The sequence below is a fragment of the Zootoca vivipara genome, chromosome 3 (genome assembly GCF_965207765.1).
Source record: "Zootoca vivipara chromosome 3, rZooViv2.hap1.1, whole genome shotgun sequence".
Taxonomy (NCBI): Eukaryota; Metazoa; Chordata; class Lepidosauria; order Squamata; family Lacertidae; genus Zootoca; species Zootoca vivipara.
This window is the reverse complement of record NC_142586.1, coordinates 96,008,199-96,021,160: the sequence shown is the minus strand read 5'-3', so window position 1 is coordinate 96,021,160 and position 12,962 is coordinate 96,008,199. Positions and strand designations below refer to the sequence as shown.

Genomic DNA, 12,962 nt, shown 5'->3' with positions numbered 1-12,962 from the left:
TATTCCTAGCAAACTGCATTCAGAGAATGAGACAAACACCTCCTCTTGATGAATTGCAGCCCCCACCCTACCAAGATGATAGTGGTTCCCCGCATCTCTCATGCACGCCCTCCGAAGTTGGTGACAGCAAATGTGAATTCTCTCAGTGTAGCAACAGTCCAAGATGCTCGTATAAATGCCCAAGCGAAGGGAGCACTGGGCATGAAATAGAAAGCTTCCATAACAAAGGATATGAAGAAGATGTGCCCAGTGACAGCACTGCAGTCCTTAGCCCAGAGGTAAACCACACATTCTCCCAATTGTACCAAAATTATTCAGGATATACTGAAGCAGCATTGGTTCCAATACATTACAGTTCAGTCAGGCCTTGAAACATGGCTTTCCCCATTGACCCATACATGCACCACCCAGGCAGAGAACTCTTTAAGCTCCTCCTGCTGAGCATGAGAACTGAGATGCAGCCTCTATCAAAGCCTTTGCTAGAGTTTACGTCAGAGAGGATGTGGCAATGCTTTTTTGCTTGCCTGGATAGAGGATCAAGGAGTGTGTGTGAGTATGTAGAAACTTGTTGTTGTTTAGTCGTTTAGTCGTGTCCGACTCTTCGTGACCCCATGGACCAGAGCACGCCAGGCACTCCTGTCTTGCACTGCCTCCCGCAGTTTGGTCAAACTCATGTAGAAACTAGCCTACTGTAAAAAGGTGAAAACCACCTTTCCCTCTGGCCCCACTCATCACTTCCATATGGCCCCCGGAAACTTGCCCTGAAGAAAACGTGGCCCCCGGGGTGAAAAACACTCCCCAATTCTGACATATCAGAAGACCACCTCAGGGCATGAAGTTAACTTCTCCTTCCCCATCTCTGCCCCGAGCCTTTCCTCCACCAAATGCCCTGTGGGAAGAATAGCCATGACTTTTTACTATCCTCATAGTAAAATATTGCATTCTTTAAAAAAGTAATTTAATGTCACTAATAAGCTGCCGTGGAAGGGTTTGTATCCTGAAAGGTGGGAAAGAAGTAATTGCAACAAATAAATATATAAATGTAAGTCTATTGTAGTTAGGCTTGCTAACTTTTCAGTGGAATTCTTTGACTGCAATCTTAATGTTTGGTACACAGATAACACCACCGTCATCCACCACAACCATAAATTATTAGCAGATTTGGCTACACATGTGAATCCCATTCTTACTTATAATTAATAATGTGCTTGGATAGTTTAAATGTACAGCATGCAATTAGGAAGGTGGCACTCTGAAGAATCACCAGGTGTTTTGAAACAGCTGCAAAAATAATAATAATAATAATAATAATAATAATAATAATAATAATAATAATAATTTATCACCAATGGAAGTTCTTTCCCCCCAGTAGACATAGCAGGTGCAGAAGGCCTAATCCTGAAAGTGACTATAGTAGGGGGGGGAAGGGTTAGCTTACCCACCCATTCCCTGTATCAGAATCCTGATCCAGATCAGACCTCCTGCACATGCTTTTAACTTTTAAAATGCCATGCCCACAATTGATAATGTCATGAACGGCATCTCCTAGTCTTGCCTTTAAAAGTACAATTTCTACAGCCCCTGCTTCTATGTAGCAGGATGCACAATCCAAAAATTGTCACTTTAATTCTTCAACTCCTCCCGACTCCTTCAACATTGTCCTAGCCAGTTCTCCCAACTGTTCCCAAACACTTTCACCTTATTGCTATAAACCTTTTATTCTTGCCTTTCTCTCTTCTGATTGGCTCTTTTCACAAGCAGTAAAAGAAGCCCTCTCTTTTTTTCTTTGACTGCCTGACAGCATGCTGTCCTTCCTTGAATATTCAAATACCTTGTGTGTGAAATGAACAAAACATTATACTCCGTCACTGAGGACAAGCATTTTAATTTTAACAATTTTTGTAAAGACATACTCGAGAAATCACTTTTAACAAAATGTATCACATAGTGTATCGATACAGTTATAGATGTCTAAATGGGCGTGAATGTATGTAAAACCTCTGCTCCATTTCATTTAGGATCTGTCAGTTCGAGGATCATCATCACAGCTCCCTAAATCTTTTGATCCTGAACCAGAAGCTAAGTATGGCACCCTGGATGTGACTTTTGACTACGACTCGCAGGAACAGAGGCTTCTGATAACAGTGACAGCTGTCACAGACATTCCAAATTATAGCAGGACAAGTGGAAGTTTATGGCAAGTACACCTGGTTCTTCTTCCTATCAAGAAGCAGAGAGCAAAGACCAGCATCCAGCGGGGTCCATGCCCTGTCTTCACTGAGACATTTAAATTTAATCACATTGAGTCTGAGATGATTGGGAATTATGCAGTGCGCTTTAGACTGTACAGTATACGCCGTGTAAAAAGAGAGAGGATTTTGGGAGAAAAGATATTTTACTTAACCAAATTAAATCTTCAAGGGAAGATGTCGGTACCAGTGACATTGGAGCCAGCGTACCCTATTTCCGTGAGTATTAAATCATGCAGAAAAGTGTACAACCAAGGATTCTGATTAGAACAGTTATTTGTGCCACAAAGAAATATACTTCTGTACAGCAGGAAAATCGTTACAGTGGGGCGATGAGTAGTTGGTTTATTTAATGAAATTCGCTCACCCCTTCTTTTCTGGTGGGGAAGGAGAGCATCCATTTTGGAGTTCACCTCAGGCACTGAAATGTCTTGGACTGGCCCTGGTAGTAGCCCTAAAACTTTGGAATTCCCTCCCAGCAAAGCTCCATGTAGCATTACCATTATTTAGTTTTTGTCATATGCCAAAGACACACCTCTTTATCTTGGCCTTTGAGAGCTGTGTGTGTGTGTGTGTGTGTGTGTGTGTGTGTGTGTGTGTGTGTGTGTGTGTAAGCCACCTGAAAATAGTAAATTAGTTAATTATTATTATTATTATTTATTAAAAGATGGATGCTATTAATTGTGCTTTGAAATTTATTGCTTTTGCTGTTGCGTGTCAGCCGAGATTCCTCTGTAACAGGATGCTATCAGAAATACGGGAAGGTTTCCTCCAATGGAGAACAAGACAGAAAGAAATGTGAGATCTCTGATAGTTGTTTCTGTAATAATTATCATCTGAGGGGGTGCTTTCAGGAAATGCTAAATCTGAGGTAATTAAACCAGCTCAATGTGTGCACATCATTTTATCCTACAATGTAACGTAAACAACAGGGCTCTCATTTGTGTAATACAAGATGAGTATTACTAAGTTGGAATGTGTGAGCTCTCTGAAATAATGTAAGTGGCTTGTCTGAACAGATCCACAACGAACAACTGTTGCTCAAGTCTAGGTTTGAGAAGCTGGTGGTACTAGAGACAAACATGGGTAGGGGGGGCAGAGGGGTGAAAAGAGAAGAAACAGAATGATTCAGCTTCCTAAGCTCCAGTTAGTTTTCCCTGCATTTACTACACAGTTTCCTCTGGGTTCCTCAGATATGTGCTTATTGTATCACCTTGTGAGAAGTACGGTAGGATTCTGCCAAATGGCGTGAACCACCCTGCATCAGGTGCAGGCAGCACTCAACCAAATCCTTCCCAACTGAATTTGCAATGAGACAGGAGAGCATCATATGCTATATTCAAGAAACATCTGTCTGCCGTCAGAAGACTTTAAGGATAATGGGGCTATCTATCGCTTACAGTAAGGTCATATGCTTTCTTTATAGAACGGATTCCTCAAAGAATAGTGGATCTACACACGCACATACACACACATGCAATATTCTCTTGGGAGGGGTGTGTGTGTTCTATAAAGCTTGCCAAAAAAAATCATGAGGTGACTGACATTATTTTGATAATGGGCTATTCTTTCAGAGTACTCACAGCCATGAATTAGCATTTAAGACCATGGTTTTTAGTGGGCTTAATCAGTAGCAGTGTGTGTTGTGGCCTCCTGTGACTGGCATTTCTGCGGCTTACCTGGACAAGGCAGGGCAACAGTGAGGTTATGGCTACATGGTTCCATTGGTAGGACTGTGGCCTGTTCCCACCCCTGTCCAGGTAAGCAGCAGTGATGCCAGTGTCATGCTACTACTGACCTTATGTGTGGTTAACTCTAATGTTAGGTTGTGATTTTTGACTTGGGATCCCTTTATCGGGGATGCCTGAGGAAGTTGCTCTTTGTGAATGCTGATTGAAACTGAGCTGACCCACACCTCCCAAGCTATTTTTGCAGATTGGAACCTACCGGTAGTTGTTCTTTAGATTTAGCACGCCTCTGAATTTTCTGCTGCAGTTTTTCCACTCAAAAATATGTAAAGTATTTGAGGTAAAATACATTTATAAATGCATATTTAGAGATAAAATATGTTCAGAAAATATTTATTTAAATTTGACATTTGTGCGTTTTAAAAAAATCTTGTAGATTAATGCAGAAACATGATGAAATGGATTTATGAAAGAGCATTGTTTGAAAGAGGCATAAACCAGAAATAGACTGATATGTGCCTGCTTACCCTTTAATCAAATGTTTGAAAAGTTTTTATGACTGCATTCTTACATAGCTGTGAAGTATGTTTGTCAGCGAAAGATGCCTTGCATATGACACTATTTGACACTAATGTAGATTATAAAAAGGGTATCTAGGCAATAATTTTAATGCTCTGTCACAGCACATTCCAAACAAATTAAATAATCTATCTTCTCATTTTTACCCACTAAGATGTAATGCATAATTTTTATTAGAAAACTTGTAAAGACACCGCATTGTGCATCAAATGAGAAAAGTGGCACAAGGGTGCCATTCCTACCTTGCCAAATGTCTGTTGAGGAAGTTGGAACACTGATTTGCCAAAACATATAAATTCTGTTTTGTCATTTCATTTTGAGAGTATATTATTCACAGTAGCTTAAGTTTGGGAACAAAGCTGATCTGTGAATAGCGTGATACTTTTGTTCTTAGAATAATTTGCCTGTGCATATATTTCACATATCATTTATGATTTTCAGAAGGAAATTTGATATAACTTTATAGACTCGGTAGTAATAAATTACAGCTGTATGTAATAATTTTTAAAGATTTGAGTCTCTTGATTATACTCAGTGAAGGAATTATGTTTTTCATTTGATTTTACTTTAATCAGTGTTTTTTGCCCAAGACAGAAGGAGATTTTTAATAATGCATCTACCAGTTTGCCCTCTTGAGATTGAAAAAAACAAACAAATTATAAGCAAAGGCCTTTGAGAAGTTGTCTTTTAACCAATTATTCTAAAACTCTGATTAGTTACTTCATGCAATTCTGTAGAGTCGATGCCTGGGGTCAGCAAACTTTTTTCAGCAAGGTCCACTGTCCCTCAGACCTTGTGGGGAGCCGGACTATATATTTTTTTGGTGGGGGAGGGAATGAACGAAGTCCTATGCCCCACAAATAACCCAGAGATGCATTTTAAATAAAAGCACACATTCTACTCATGTAAAAACATGCTAATTCCCAAACCATCCACAGGCCGGATTTAGAAGGCGATTGGGCCGGATCTGGCCCCCGGGCCTTAGTTTACCTACCCATGGTCTATGCAAGTAAGAACCAATGAGTTCTGTGTGGCTTTCGCCTAGATAAGTGGATATAGGATTGTAGATGAGCAGAGCAATCCCCTGCACTGGAGTGAATTTGGACAAGGCTTCCAACTGCATCTGACTGAACTACAGTGGTACAGTACCTTGGGTTACAGACGCTTCAGGTTACAGACTCTGCTAACTCCACTACATTATTTACTATCCCAAACAAACGCAAATACAGGGCACCCATTTTGAGTAGAATGTGCTTCATAGCAGCAAACACGTGCTTGCAACTGCTTTCTGGAAAAGATTCCTAATTTATAAGAACATGGTCCACACTGAGTGTCAGTGATAGACCCTTGCCTGCAGTTATGGGAAACCTGCAGAAGCATACCTTTTGATTTCCAGCAACCAGATTTATCATACTGCGATTCTGACTTAAGGCAAGGTAATTCCAGTTCTTTGGGTTGGGATGGTAATGTAATCCTGGCTTAGAATGTATGTGATGAGATTTAATTGTTTTCTGGGGTGGGTGAATTGAGCATCGAATTTCACAGCTTGATATTTTGCCTCAGCTTTGTTCTGAACATTGGGGGCCCCTGGAATCTCGCCTTGCTGCATTCTCCTACAGCTGTTATAGAAAGCTAGAGGAAACAGATTCCTGGAATTGATCTCTCTGGTAGAAGGTGATCAGGGCTGGTCCTTGGTTTAATGTTGTATGAATGGTGCAGGGACACTGTGTGTCTCTGCAGGCGTTGAGCATGGGAATTCATTCTTAGACCAAGAGGGTAGTGAAAACCTTTCTGTGCATGAATTTTCCCTCCTGACCCATAGTTTATCACATGCAGCTCTGTTCAAAGAGGAAAACTGAGCATTTTCCAGCACTTTGAGAACTTATTATTCCTATTTGTGATACTGGTTCTGTTGGCATAGAAAGTGGCCTTCTTTATATTTTGAGGAGGGTTATATTTCACTCTTATATGTATTGTTCTTTCAGATCCACACCCCCATTTTTTATTTTCATTAAGCTGTCAAGCACTGTTAAGATCAAGTTACTGTAGAGTCAAAATCTAGGGAAATATAAATACTGGGAATGGGTTCTTCAGTATCTTGGCTGCTTAAAATGCTTGCAAACGCTTTGCTTTTGCTTCTAGGGCTGCGACTCCCAAATGAGCATGTCAGAAATGTCCTGCAGTGAAAGTACCTCCTCCTGTCAGTCTCTGGCACATGGCTCAGCTCCAGAAATCCTCATTGGACTGCTTTATAATGCCACAACTGGAAGACTAGCAGCAGAAGTGATAAAAGGCAGCCACTTCAAAAACCTGGCAGCAAACAGACCACCCAGTGAGTGGAATATTTTTTTTTTTATCCTAATACTTCTGCACTTGGGGGGATTTCACTGGTGGGGACTTCAATCCTATCATTTAGCTTTATCCAGTCAAACTGAAATACTGCAATCATCAGTTAATCTGTTTCATGTTTTATATTTCCAGTCATTGGGGAAATGGCAGAAATCTAAAATTCAAAATATTAGTTGTGATTTGACAAGATCCTTTTAATTTTTCATGACTGGCTGACTAATAAATTGCCTTTATCATAATGATTAATTGCTAAACTATTAATGCCTCACATCACAGAGCCAATATAAAAAGTTATAATGTATTTTAAAAGTGAATGCCAATGAATGTTTATGTAAATGTGTTGATGCTACTGCGGTTAAGGATCCTCTTGTAAGAGTTTATCAGTGTGTGAGAGTTTAACTGATACCGACATGTATAATTTAGATTTTATATTCTCATAGTATAATATGATTTATATTATATTTATTCCTGATACCAGATATGAAGAAATGTTGCACACTCTAGAGATAGACAGATAGGAAGACAGTCACGTGACTTGTTCTTGCTTCCTGCTTCTTGTTTGTATGGGGTACTCAAACAACAAACCAGAGTTCAGACATAATGCTGAGCCAAACCATGGGGTAGCATTGGGTTGGACAGCAGTAGCAAGACCAGAAAGGAGCAAAGTGGCTGTGATTTTTACTGTGAGTACCTGTGCACTTGAACAGTCATGCTGAGCCATGGTTTGGCTTGCCTTTATGGATAAACTGGGCAAATAAGGGTGCAATCCTAAGAAATTGCAGACCTCCCACTCCATGGATGGAGAGGGAGATCTGTAGGCAGAGGAGATCTACCCCTATAGGGCACTTCTGTAACTGGAAGTCTCTTCTGCCACCAGTGCTTCTGCTGTGTTGGTAAGGAAAAGGGGGCATGTCAGGGAAGAATGAAAGAGACATTGGATCCACACGATCTAAAGCTCTCCCGTGCCCTGGCATGCCCCCAACAATAGATGAAAAGGATGTCATGGAACTTCCACATATTTTCCCTGCAGCAGCCTGGCACCCACCTACCAGCCTAGTCATCACAAGACTGTCAAGGCTCTGTTATTCCACTGTGAATTCTTCCTTTCCTGGCCCCAGTAGACTGCTCCACCCCATAGCCTCAGATGGAGCTAGGAATGTGTTTGAACTGGGCATAATTGAGTTCCTTTTGTTCACTTGTCGGGACCAGAATGTGCAAGTGGGCCCAGGAATCAGATGTACATTGTGCTAGCACCCAAATTTAGCCCCTGGGAGCCACACATATCATATACAAATCAGTAAAGAAAAAAGTACGGTAAGCAGTAGAAAACCACAGTGGTAGTCGGAACCTTGGGAGGAGAAAAGACAAACTAGGTACGATACTCAACAACCATTGCTACCAAGATGTTAAGTTGTAAGAACTTAAGAAGAGCCTGCTGGATCAGGCCAATAGCCCATCTAGTCCAGCATCCTGTTCGCACAGTGGCCAGCCAGATGTCTGTTGGAAGCCTGCAAGCAGGACCTGAGTGCAACAGCAATCTCCCCTCCTGCTGTTTCCAGCAACTGGTATTCAGAAGTATTACTGCATCTAACCATGGAGATAGTTGTTGTGGCTAATAGCTATCAATTGCCCTCTCCTCCATGAATTTGTCTTATCCTCTTTTAAAGCTACATCTAGGTTGGTGGCTATCTCTGCTGTTGGGGGAGTGAGTTCCACAGTTTAACTATGTGCTGTGTGAAGAAATACTTTCTTTTATCTGTCCTGAATCTTCCAGCATTCAGCTTAATGTCCTTGAGTTCTAGTGTTATGAGAGAGGGGGAAAAACTTTTCTCTATCCACTTCTTCCATGCCATTCATAATTGTATACACTTCTATCTATCCGTTTGGGTTGCTACAAGCATTGTTGTTGTTTTTCAAAAAATCTTTTAAACAGTCTTGAAGGTCCAAGACAAGAAAAAAGTTATACATGTTCTGCCCTATATCTCCTTCCATTTTGTTTGGAATGGACCCATATCACAGTCATGAGTTGAGGAATCTGGTGCCCTGATCCAGAATCTCCTTGCACATGCAGGTGTTGTGATGCACACACCAAATTTTACTGTCTGTTCATTGCAGTGTTGGGAACAGATCTAGGCACTAATCTCCGCTGTGCTCTTCACTCAGGCTTCCCAGACACTGTAGTTTGAGTAGAAAGCCTATGCTTACAGGAGAGCTTTATGGGTGCGTTTAAGCAGCCATTAAGCTTTAGATGGTCTGTGATCACAAGATTTTGCACTTTGGTGTAATAATTTATCTCAGATGAATGATGGTGTAAAGTAGCATTAAATGTACAGAATAGTGTTGTGGTGTTTTTTAAAAAAAAAAACACACCACAACAACCAGTGTATTGATCAAACTAACGTTTAATCCAATTAGCTTTCACCTTGTTGTTTGTAATATATACAGGATTCAATTCAGTGACCGCTTACCCTTTTGTAATCCCATTGACCTCAAATGAGGCTCCACTAGTTTGAGGTCATTGAACTGACCCTTACTCAAAAAGCTGGAGTTTGCATGAAAAAGAGGATGGTCCGATAAAGGTGACACTATTATTTCTGTAGTTTTGTAGCATAATCTTTTGCATGAATCTGTATGTTCTGTGTTAGAAACACAATAGAAATTAATACTAAAATATCCCATTACTTGAAACGGTGTAATTTTTTTCCCTGTTAAAGATTACACAGTGACCTTACAGAATTCATTTCATTAAATTGTACCTGCCAATCCTTTTGTTTGGTCCCTCTCTCTAAACTGATTTGTTAAGGTTTCATTTTCTTCCACTCTGGTGAATAGTGTTTCCTCTTAAACTTTAACCTTTGATCCTCTCTCACCCAACTATTGACATCTGGTCATTATTTCTTTTACTGCTTTCCACCCCCTGTTGTCAGACGGACTGTTCTGTTGTCTAAAACACTTGATAGGTGGACAGGTTTATATAATACGAGGTGAGTTCCTGTAGAGACTAATTGGATGTTGTCTTTTTCATGCAAAAGAAAGTTGCCAGCAGCAAAGCTCTCCACCACTCGCCACCATGTTGGTTTATGACAATTTACCTTAATTAACTATTTCACTCTTATAATGGAGATAGACCAAATCTCTGACTGGATGATGGTATTTCAAAGATCTGAAAATTAAAATGTGAAGTCTAATTTAATAGGTAAGCCAAAAAAGAAGACACAAAAACTGTCTGTTTCTAAATACCATGAAATACAGATATGGATGCAGCATGCTGCATTCAGTGGCCGTGAGTGTATTTTCCCAGACAAAGTGGAAAACACTATAATGAAACTGATAGTTTTTGGTGTCAAATGTATTAATGAATTCATGTCCACGATTCAGTAGCTCTGGTGCACAGATAGATGCTTTCCCGTTCTCTTCTATCAACATTGGAATATTTCCCCCTGTGCAGATAGGATTTTGGATCGTGGCCTGAATATCTGAGCTATTGTTCTAGCATAGTACTTCTTAAAAGCACTATAAAGCAACTGTGCCCAAATAATGTAACAAAACAATACATTGAATAGTAAAAATTAGGCATGAAGAGCTTTACTCAGATGAGTAAACATCAGCTCGTCGATGCATTTTGTTTTTTGGCATTGTAAATATTCACAAATCAAAGAAAAAACTGACAACCCTTGAACCACATCCATGCAGAGAATTTCCCCCCAGTAAACATTTCATTCTGAGCGCCCATGATGTCACCACTGCACTCCATCTCATACATATATTTTTACTTGTAAATTATTTCTTTATTTCATTTCTCTTTTTATCCACCTGTTTACATTATCTGAAAACTCTGAAATGCTTTACAGTGTTGTGGCCAGTTGTAGCTTGCTGAGTGTTAATGCTACTACACATGTCTGCTTTATGCAAGTGAGCAGGGGGTGAATGGATAGAAGGATTATGAGGTATACCTTTAAGTAAACTTGTTATGTAAGGATAATGCAATTAAGTAAAAGTTGAACTTCAATGTTTACTTCCTTTTTAAAACATGGCTTAAGTTTAGTCAACTACTCAAATTTCAACATGGTATACGCCATAACCTTAAAGATAGTCTGGTGTATTTTCGTAGGAGAAATCCTTTGTCTAAAGCATCTTATGCATGACATTGTTTATTTTGTAGATACGTTTGTTAAGCTGACGTTGCTGAATTCTATGGGCCAAGAGATGTCCAAATGCAAGACATCTATCCGAAGAGGGCAACCAAATCCAGTCTACAAAGAGACCTTTATTTTCCAGGTGGCACTGTTTCAGCTTTCTGACGTTACACTCATATTGTCTGTGTATAATAAACGCAGCATGAAACGAAAGGAAATGATAGGCTGGATTTCTTTAGGTTTGAACAGTTCTGGCGAAGAGGAACTAAATCACTGGACTGAGATGAAGGAATCCAAAGGACAGCAAGTATGTAGGTGGCACTCGTTGTTAGAATCTTAATGAGTAGTTGCGGCTCCACGTAATGTCAGGATTCCACGAGGCTGCCCCGCAGGTGCAACCAAGAGAAGTGTTGCAGAAGTTGCAATTCAACATTCCACTTTTACAGATGCACAAAATGCCGTGGAGCAGAATTTACTTTCACATCTTCAGTTAACATCACTGAGTTCAGGTGACATGCACTGGACGCAGAAGAAAGAGCAATTCCAAGTCCTTATTTTGACACTTTCAGGATTGTTTTTGTTCACATCTCAGTTCTCCATTTAACTAATAGATATTTTGTGTAAGTCATCTACTATTGCAAAATTCTCTGATTGTGTTTGTTTTCTTAGAGGTGCTATGCTGTGTTATATATGACTTGTCGAGAAGCAGATTTAGAGAGCTGGGGGAGTAGTTAAATAGTGGAACACAAAAATTAGGATTTTGACACACAGTAGTTGGAACATTGCTTCCCCACCCCCTTAGGAACTTAACATTTCCTTAACGGAGTTTAATTTTGAAGAACAACATGCAAGAGCACTCCTGCATGTTTTATCAGATACACAAACAGCTCCTCTGTGGTGCCTGCTTTAGGCTGGGGGTTGTAACTCCCTATTCGCTCCCAAGAGCGGAAGTTGTTAGAATGATGAATCACTGTTAATGGTGTGCATAATAAACCCATCACAATTCATCCCTGGCAAACACCTTTTTGTGTTGTTTCAGGAACTTACAGACTTGTTTGACCGGTGGCAGCAGCGAGAGAAAAGAAAGATGTGTGTGTATACACCATGGGAAGGGAAGCCTCTCTCAAAAAACTTTCTGCTCTCTTGAACTATTGTGCCAATTTACCATGCAGGATCCTCTTGCATGTCGTTTCCTAGGATCTGTCAAATCAGGTCTCAATATTTTTGGCATTGATCAAATTGTCTTTGAGTCCACCTCAGGAATAATCTCCACTTTATGTCATGCAGTGATCTTTTTTTTTTTTATGGATCCCTCACAGGCCTATTTAGACAGGTTGAAAACATAGGATCTAAAGAGCTGCACAACTAATTCAATGTGCCTAAGGGAGCTTTAGACATGTGTTTCTCAAATAGCAGCCCTCCATGCTTTGAAACTGACAGGAATTTTCACAGTATGGAGATCGAGTTTAAAAAAAAGTTTCACTGCATGAACAGAAGCACCAGGACACAACTAAAGTCATTCTATTTCCCCCCAGTAGTAGAGCATGGTTGAAATCATGTATGCAGTTTCTGGCCAGTCTCACTGATACCAGTGGTATTTTTGTTTAGGTAGCAGAGTGCAGGACTACAGCTAATAACTTTAGTAAAATTTCTTTGTCATTAAATCAGTTGGCCTTTATATGAACCTTGTATTACAAACCTTTGAAAATTCAAAAGTGGTAAAATCTAAGGATTAATACAGCTGGGAATAAGGACTTCGGTAATCTTAGATAATAAATAAGGGAAATAAACCTGTATGACATCTGTCAATTTATTTAACCTCAGCAATGTGTTAATCGTAATATAAATCTTTGAACGGCACCTACATGCATTATGAGATGTGAAGCACAAAGGAAAGTATGACTAGAGTCTGCTAGTTTTAAAGTTCTTGCAATAAATGTTTCACCACTTTCTGTTTCAAC

General features: G+C 39.9%; 1 protein-coding gene and 1 long non-coding RNA gene across 6 annotated transcripts in view; one reads left to right on the top strand and one right to left on the bottom strand.

Moving 5' to 3' along the window:
- SYT14 (synaptotagmin 14) overlaps positions 1-12,791 on the top strand; it is a 67,942-nt gene extending 55,151 nt beyond the window's left edge. For 4 of the 5 annotated variants that reach the window (XM_060273030.2, XM_088666724.1, XM_060273029.2 and 1 more), the window contains 4 exons: positions 10-278; positions 2,019-2,468; positions 6,659-6,848; positions 11,028-12,791. In XM_060273030.2, the coding sequence (XP_060129013.2) occupies positions 10-278; positions 2,019-2,468; positions 6,659-6,848; positions 11,028-11,341 (1,223 nt within the window). In that variant the 3' untranslated portion in view covers positions 11,342-12,791. Of the gene's footprint in view, positions 1-9; positions 279-2,018; positions 2,469-6,658; positions 6,849-9,771; positions 9,850-11,027 lie in introns of all 5 variants that reach the window. The other variant, XM_088666725.1, reaches the window with a different exon arrangement.
- Positions 1-12,962, bottom strand: part of LOC148686358 (uncharacterized) — a 76,689-nt gene that overhangs the window by 31,877 nt on the left and 31,850 nt on the right. The window lies entirely within an intron of this gene.